Source organism: Tachysurus fulvidraco, chromosome 20 (genome assembly GCF_022655615.1).
Source record: "Tachysurus fulvidraco isolate hzauxx_2018 chromosome 20, HZAU_PFXX_2.0, whole genome shotgun sequence".
Taxonomy (NCBI): Eukaryota; Metazoa; Chordata; class Actinopteri; order Siluriformes; family Bagridae; genus Tachysurus; species Tachysurus fulvidraco.
The window spans coordinates 14,461,588-14,470,238 of record NC_062537.1 but is presented as its reverse complement, the minus strand read 5'-3'; the positions used below and the strand labels follow the sequence as shown (position 1 = coordinate 14,470,238).

The 8,651-nt window shown below is 39.4% G+C and overlaps 2 protein-coding genes across 2 annotated transcripts; both read left to right on the top strand.

Annotated features, from left to right (window-relative positions):
• Window positions 1-212: 212 nt before the first annotated feature.
• On the top strand, window positions 213-6,919 carry LOC125139768. Its single transcript, XM_047805153.1, has 3 exons — window positions 213-764; window positions 6,434-6,731; window positions 6,915-6,919. The coding sequence occupies exons 1-3, from the start codon at window positions 255-257 to the stop codon at window positions 6,917-6,919; spliced, it is 813 nt and encodes a 270-aa protein (XP_047661109.1). The 5' UTR covers window positions 213-254.
• Window positions 6,409-8,298, top strand: LOC125139776. The gene is made up of 2 exons (XM_047805180.1): window positions 6,409-7,688; window positions 7,789-8,298. The coding sequence occupies exons 1-2, from the start codon at window positions 6,966-6,968 to the stop codon at window positions 8,194-8,196; spliced, it is 1,131 nt and encodes a 376-aa protein (XP_047661136.1). The 5' UTR covers window positions 6,409-6,965; the 3' UTR covers window positions 8,197-8,298.
• Window positions 8,299-8,651: the final 353 nt, after the last annotated feature.

Sequence of the window (8,651 nt, the reverse complement as noted above, 5' to 3'; positions counted from 1 at the left end):
ACAAGCGTGCTCCAAAGCTTCCTTTGCCTGTTAGACGTGGGAATGCTGGAGACCATCAGGGAGTGCACGGTCCATCAAGCCCGCAGAACAGAGCCGGACTGGAATTTGGAAATTCATGAACTGATGGCATTCATTTCGATTCTGTTTGTAAGAGCAATCATGTGTCCCATTGGTGCCATTGTGGAATGCTGGTCAGAAAGCTTTCTGGTGCCAGTAATCAAAGAGACAATGCCCGAGATAGATTCATTTCAATTATGCAACATCTCCGATTTGATGACAAGGACACACGGGCAGAACAGGTGAAAACAGACAAATTTGCTGCAATCTCCGACATCTGGACACGCTTCAACAAGAACTGTGCTGAGAGTTTCACTCCAGGAGAACACATGACCATAGATGAACAGCTGTTCCCTACAAAGGTTCGTTGTCCATTCTCACAGTATATTGCAACCAAGCCCGGCAAATTTGGGATCAAGTTTTGGATGGCCACAGATTTGGAGACCAAATATGTCTGCAGTGCATCTCCTTACTTGGGAAAGGACCCCAGTCGTCAGAAGGGAGAGAGGCTGGCAGAGAGCGTGGTCATGAATCTGATGGAGCCATTTTTGGATGATGGGAGAAATGTCACGACGGACAGTTTCTTTACTTCACCGTCACTGTTGCACAGACTGCTGCAACGCAAAACAACACTACTGGGCACGGCACAAGTCCGAAATGGCAGAAATAGGAAACCAACCATGAAAACAGACTACAACCACATGAAGGTATATGTGTGTATAATTCTACAATGTTTTCTGATTTGTACTAGACAGGCCTATAGAAAAAAAGCACATATACTCATGTCTCTCTCTCTCTCTCTCTCTCTGCATTTACAGTGTGGTGTAGACGTGTTGGACCAAATGGCGCGGATGTATTCCGTAAGAGCACCAACACACAGGTGGCCAGTAGCGGTTTTTTACAATATGCTGGACCTGGCGGCGGTGAATGCCTACATTTTGTACCAGGCATGTACAGGGATGACATGCAAAAGAAGACTTTTTCTGAGTCTTCTAGCTAAGGAACTTCGTTGCCAATTCATGCAGCACAAGGAAATATTGGAAAAGAGGCAGGCTGCTGAAGCTGCTGCAGCTGCTGTGCCAGGGATTGTACAGACAACGCAGTGCCAGGTGCAAGAGAGCTGCAACAGGAATCGCAGCAGGTTTACCTGTGCAACATGTAAGAAATTCACCTGTGCCAAATGCAGGGATGATTCATACTGTGTCTGCAAACGCTGTAAAGTTTGAAACACTTTAAAATAAAACAGACTTGTGTATCCATATATTGTAAATGTGTGTCTTTTGTATAAATAGGGCAGGCATTTCTGAAGTCCAAATGTGCTGTGGCTAAGAAGACTGTTTTAAAATAGAACAAAAAACCTGACATACTGTGGTTTTGTCCGATGCACTGTGACTGTGCTACATTTTAAACTGTTTGGATGTTACTGTTTGTGACTGTTTGAGACTGTTTGTGAGTGTTTGAGAGTTGTGAGTGTTAAGTGTTACTGTAGTTGAACTTGAGGCCAGATGGAGTGTGTCTGTCTGAAGCAGGGAGACTTTTCAGTTCAAAGCCCAACGTTTGCGTCCGAAGTACTGGAGGCGTGAATAACGGTTAACTAGATAGCTTGTAGTCACAGAAACTGTAAAGTTTAAAGACTAAGATTTAAGGAAAGCTGTGAGTTTGTAAAAATGGAACAGCTGATTGTTAAGTACATCACTAAACATGGTTCTCAGGGAATGTTTGGAATAGAGAACATTGTTGATAAACCATATACTGGAATAAACTTCTTGTTCTTCATTAAGATCTTCACCCTCCTCGTTTTATTTTCACTACAACACATTTTTATTTCTTACACATACAACATAAAATCATGTAGCTACAAAAAAATTTAATATATATCAATAAAGAATCAACATTTTGGAAATTCCTCTCAAATGTTGTTTGAATGCATGTATAATTCTTTAGTAAACAGATAACTGGCTCCCTTATATTTGTATCCTGTATATCTTAGAAGTTGCATTTAATTGAAATCAACAGACAATTTTGCAATAAATGGCTGTATAATTGGCATTATTAATGATCATGGGCGGATGTGGTAGCTCAGTGGTTAAGGCCCATTAACCAGGAAGATGTGAGTTTGAATCCCACGGCCACCAAGCTGCCAATCCTGGGCCCCTGAACATGGCCTTAACCCCCAATTTGTCAGTTATATAGGATAAATATAAGTTGAGGCGAACGTGCTAACCACTAAGCCCCCGTGCCCCCAGTAATGTTCATGTCAATAGCAATATATTTAACATCTTAGACAAGTGAAGATTAAAATTAAGTTTGGGTGGTTAAGTTATAGTGACATAAGTTACGCTACATCAAGGAGACATTCTAGACAATTTTGTGCTTTTAATGCTGTGGCAAGGGTTTGGGATAAAACTACATGTGGGTGTGATGGTCAAGTATCCTCATACTTTTGCCCTGATAATGTAGCTAGTGTAACATTGCTAAATAGCTAACCAATCAATATGTACAACAATATGTACAATATTTGTTGCCAATTAACAGGAATGCCTCAAAAGCCATGTTATCTAGCAATGCTATCTAGCCATGTTAACAACAATATTATGAACACATGGTATGGTGGATAGTAACCCAGAAGCTAGTCTATTAAGTCATGATTAGATAAGATTCAAAATAAAAATGTAAGAAAATATTTTTAACCCTGTAAACCCTGTATTACTTATAACAATTTTTTAAAAAGGCCTGTGAATGTTTTTGTCCTCAAGACCACATTTACATAGTTAATGGTTTCTATTGTTTGTCCTCATAATGCTATTGCATAGAAGTGTTTATTTGTCCGCTCACCTGGCCATCAACTCACCCTACCTGCAAACTTTGTGTTGAGCTTATCTCTTTCTTTCTTTTTTTGCATGACTGGATTTGTCAAGATTCAAGCAAATAAAATTCCTCACATATTTTTTCCTGTGTCTCAGTAGAAAAGAACTGTCTTAGGGACTATCACTGCAATTAATCACCGACTTCTAACCACACTGAAAGTGACAGACATAAGTTTTTTAAATATATATATTTTTCAATACTTATATTAATAAATGCTTATTCTTACAAAATATGATTATGTGATTATTACTCATGATATATACTGTTATGGGCAAAGTAAGCAATCAACCCTGCAAATGAATGCTTAAATGCTCTGTATATCTGATCAGACAAAGTGAGTACAAATACAGAAATTCTGCTCCTAGCAGAGCCCAACATTGCAATATTACAACATTTCCTAAAAACTTACTAAAATGTAAAAAATGTGAAAGATCTTTATTTTCTACATCAGAGGCCTCCTAAAACAATATATGAGAGGTCAAAAAAAAATTTCTTATTTTTATTCAGTATTTGGGTTTTACAGGGTTAAGGAAGATGTCAGGAATTATTGACCTCAGATCAGGTTGCTGTACACAACAGTTCATGTGTGATTAGTCATTGTCTAATGCTAACTACATGTCTGTTTAGAATTGAAAATTGATTATAAATAATAGTATCATACTATTGGAGTGTACTTAATTATTTACATTTAAATGTGCTAGTAATTGGTGCTGTATCTTAATTTGTCCTGCAGTCCAAACAGTGGCCTTCACTGCATTTTAAAAATATTTTGTCGTTTTTAACATGTACAAAAATTTTCATCCATTTGTTCAAGACACACAGGAAAGAAAATGAATAACCACAACACCGTTTGGCTTTCCCATAGTAACACATATCATCCATCTACTTCCAAGACCCTAGAAAATCATTAAAAATGTATAACAGTAAACCATGTACAAGATAAAAAGTATTGGGGGGGGGGGTGACACCAGAAGAATTATGAAGTAAAGCAAGAGCAGAAACAATCAGATATTCATCTCCCCAAAACTAAATTAAGTCTCAGCGGTAGCCATTACTACTGCTGATCGTTTCTGCTCTGCGTTATGGTTTAATACTCATTTGTGCTGTTTGTGTGAGTCACATACAGAGCTGTGATACAATGTCAGCATATTACGTTCTCATCCACCAATAATCACCCATTTATTATTCATATGATTGATATTCTTTCTATTATTTTTAATTTTGAAAGTGACTTTTAGCTGTATGTGCTTACATTAGCAAGAGTCTCTAACACCGGCTTTCTGAGCATGCATGCTTTGATGTTCCATATGGAATTGCATAATGCTTCCTTCTGGTCTTACAGGGTGTTAATCTTGATAGAGGCTGCCTCACAGATAGTTTGCTCACATGCCCTTAAAACATGCCATAAAATTTCAATCAGGTATGAAGGGATGTGTGTGCACGCTTGGCATCGGTTTGCTGTGCATACACCGCAGTCTTGAATAAGAGCCATGGTGTTAAATTGGACAGCATCTTCACAACTTATCTCTCTGTAATATGTGAAGTGCAAGGGCATTTTATAAATAAGCACACTCATGGGAGACACCACTTAGAGACATTTATTCAGTGTCATTTTATCTCACCACGAGGGGTGTTGGGTTAGTGGGGTTTACACACTATCTTGTGCGTAATGAAACATTCAATGAAGCAAAGATGAATACAGTAATTTTTTTCACGATGCTAGTATTCTTGTTTATAAAAGTATTTGAACTAGAAGATTTTTTACATTTATTCATGCAACTAAGGCTGCATCTAATACACTAAACATAGGCCTATTTAAGAAATTACAGAAATTGCTCCCAAATTCCACTCCAAGGTACACATCTAAAAGAGCTCATTCCTAAAAAGGTTCAAGTATCATAAGTTAATACGTTTAGGACTCTAAACGTATAAACTTGATTCAATTATAAATATGGGAACGGCAGCAGGACATTAGGATCACCACGAACAAAAGGTTTATGTGACTGCGATTACCATTTAAAGTGACCACTTGGTTGATAACAATTGTAACAATACCAAGACAAGGTGTACGTGACTGTGATTAACATTTAAAGACATGAGCTAGACTACAAGGTGTGACCTAGCCATTTGGGAGACATTCAGTGTACTTATTCAAAGCAGGACCTCATTTAAATGACCAAAAGGGAAAACTCTATATAATGCTTGAGCAGGATTTGCTCAGGGTTCTTTCTGACTCCGATGAACCCAAGGGACTCCATGTATTTTGTCACTGCTATACTGGAATAAACTTCTTGTTCTTCATTAAGATCTTCACCCTCATCGTTTTATTTTCACTACAACACATTTTTTATTTCTTACATTGGCGAGCCACCCAGTGACGGATTCCAAAAAAAAAGTGGGGAAAGGTAAGAAAAGCGGAATTGTCTTCTTTTATACTGTTTTTGGATTCACTAAATGTTTTAGTGTAGAATAGAACATAGAGTAGAGTTTATTGATTATAAGCAGTAGTAGTTATTATTGTTAAGCCTATTCTGTACCTTTCTTTTTAAAACTCTAACGGAACTGAATTAACCCGACGCAGTGTGGTGACAGAGTTGTGTGTGAATCGTTGTTTCTAAAGTAACTGAAGCAAAGTGCTTAAGCTGATAGGTTTCTAAAGTAACTGAAACTTGTTGTGTGTTTGTTATAATTCTGTTAAGATTCTAAAGTAACTGAATCAGCACGACGCAGTGTGGCAGTTGAATTATAGCTAAAAGTGTTTCTAAAGTACGCAAAACAGTGATAGTGTAAAGGCTCTGTAGAGTGTAAAACAATAACCCGAGGTAGTGTGGTGTTGTCTGACAGACTGTAACAGTGGTTTAAAGTTTAAGTCCATGTACTGTGGTTAGGTTTTAACGCAAAGAAACCCAATGTACTGTGGTTTTGTCCGACATACTGTGACAGTGTTAAACTAACGTTTTAAACTAGAATTACTGACTTTTTTATTTTCTGATGCAAGTCCCGAGGTGTTATTCCCCCCTGTTGAGATTTTCACACTTCTTCAGATCGATTCTCCTGCTTTTGTTGTGCAAACACCCCCATTACCTGTGAGGCCCGGCACATTTGCATTCGTTTACTCAGAGTAGCTCAGATCCAAGGCAGGCCAAACCTCTGTGTGTGACATAGAAACTTTCAGAAATGTCTCCCGTATCTATACAAAAGTTTACAATAGTTTTATGTATAAAAAAATGTTGTGAAAACAGAATGAAAAGTTGCTAATACAATGACATGAATAAAATGAAAACTTGCTAAGACTTCAGTCTCTAATGTATGTTTGTACACAAATGTCATTAGCTGAGTGAAGTTATGGTCCATGGTTTTTAACATGTTCGTATACATACAGAATAAAATGGTCATTTCATTTTTATTGGCCATCACTGAATTATAACACCAAAACTAAATTTTGTTTTTCTGTGATCTCTCCAGCTTTGCAAGGTGTGATTCTGTCCATTGTGGCTGTGTATGTAAGGGAGTGGCATTGCATGACTACAGCACAGTGCTGTGCATAAAAGCAGACCGACCCAGGCAGGAGAATCATTTCTTCTTCACATTTTTGGGAATGTACATCAGGATGGCCTCTGTATCACTGCGACGCAGGAAGAACCGCTCCTCGCAACAGGCTTTGGCCAGGCTTCAGGAAATGGACGAAGCAGACTCTGATGGAGGAAAGATTTCATTTGTCCAGCAGGCCACTGATACCTCCTCAGAAGACTCAGAAAAGGAGACGGAACAAGAACCCTACATGCCTCCTCGGAAGAAGCACCGTGGTACTGGGAAGCCCTGTCTGAGCCAGACTGCAAAAGCAAATCGCTCGTGCTTCACTGCGCAAGCTGGACCCACAGAGTCTGCTAAGGTTTGTCATTGCTATAGTACATATGATATTTATATAAACCTATTTAGAATGAGGTTCATGTAAATTTACCATTCTCTATTTTTTTATCTTCCGACAGTGTAAAATTACAAGCGTGCTCCAAAGCTTCCTTTGCCTGTTAGACGTGGGAATGCTGGAGACCATCAGGGAGTGCACGGTCCATCAAGCCCGCAGAACAGAGCCGGACTGGAATTTGGAAATTCATGAACTGATGGCATTCATTTCGATTCTGTTTGTAAGAGCAATCATGTGTCCCGTTGGTGCCATTGTGGAATGCTGGTCAGAAAGCTTTCTGGTGCCAGTAATCAAAGAGACAATGCCCCGAGATAGATTCATTTCAATTATGCAACATCTTCGATTTGATGACAAGGACACACGGGCAGAACGCGTGAAAACAGACAAATTTGCTGCGATCTCTTACATCTGGACACGCTTCAACAAGAACTGTGCTGAGAGTTTCACTCCAGGAGAACACATGACCATAAATGAACAGCTGTTCCCTACCAAGGTTCGTTGTCCATTCTCACGGTATATCGCAACCAAGCCAGGCAAATTTGGTATCAACTTTTGGATGGCCACAGATTTGGAGACCAAATATGTCTGCAGTGCATCTCCTTACTTGGGAAAGGAGCCCAGTTGTCAGAAGGGAGAGAGGCTGGCAGAGAGCATGGTCATGAATCTGATGGAGCCATTTTTGGATGATGGGAGAAATGTCACAACGGACAGTTTCATTACTTCACCGTCACTGTCGCACAGACTGCTGCAGCGCAAAACAAAACTACTGGGCATGGCACAAGTCCGAAATGGCAGAAGGAGGAAACCCAACATGAAAACAGACTACAACCACATGAAGGTATATGTGTGTATAATTCTACAATGTTTTCTGATTTGTACTATACAGGCCTATAGAAAAAAGCACATATACTCATGACTCTCTCTCTCTGCTTTTACAGTGTGGTGTAGACGTGTTGGACCAAATGGCGCGGATGTATTCCGTAAGAGCACCAACACACAGGTGGCCAGTAGCGTTTTTTTATAATATGCTGGACCTGGCGGCGGTGAATGCCTACATTTTGTACCAGGCATGTACAGGGTTGACATGCAAAAGAAGACTTTTTCTGAGTCTTCTAGCTAAGGAACTTCGTTGCCAATTCATGCAGCACAAGGAAATATTGAAAAAGAGGCAGGCTGCTGAAGCTGCTGCAGCTGCTGTGCCAGGGATTGTGCAGACAACGCAGTGCCAGGTGCAAGAGAGCTGCAACAGGAATCGCAGCAGGTTTACCTGTGCAACATGTAAGAAATTCACCTGTGCCAAATGCAGGGACGATAGACACTGGGTCTGCAAACGCTGTAAAGTTTGAAACACTTTAAAATAAAATAGACATGTGTATCCATATATTGTAAATGTGTGTCTTTTGTATAAATAGGGCAGGCATTTCTGAAGTCCAAATGTGCTGTGGCTAAGAAGACTGTTTTAAAATCGAACAAAAAACCTGACGTACTGTAGTTTTGTCCGATGTACTGTGACTGTGCTACATTTTAAACTGTTTGGATGTTACTGTTTGTGACTGTTTGAGACTGTTTGTGAGTGTTTGAGAGTTGTGAGTGTTAAGTGTTACTGTAGTTGAACTTGAGGCCAGATGGAGTGTGTCTGTCCGAAGCAGGGAGACTTTTCAGTTCAAAGCCCAACGTTTGCGTCCGAAGTACTAGAGGCATGAATAACGGTTAACTAGATAGCTTGTAGTCACAGAAACTGTAAAGTTTAAAGACTAAGATTTAAGGAAAGCTGTGAGTTTGTAAAAATGGAACAGCTGAT

Coding starts and splice junctions, on each gene's coding strand:
- LOC125139768 (XM_047805153.1), top strand. CDS start 255: ATGCAACATCTCCGATTTGATGACAAGGACACACGGGCAGAACAGGTG. Junction 765..6,433: donor CAGACTACAACCACATGAAG/GTATATGTGTGT, acceptor TGTGTATGTAAG/GGAGTGGCATTGCATGACTA.
- LOC125139776 (XM_047805180.1), top strand. CDS start 6,966: ATGCTGGAGACCATCAGGGAGTGCACGGTCCATCAAGCCCGCAGAACA. Junction 7,689..7,788: donor CAGACTACAACCACATGAAG/GTATATGTGTGT, acceptor CTGCTTTTACAG/TGTGGTGTAGACGTGTTGGA.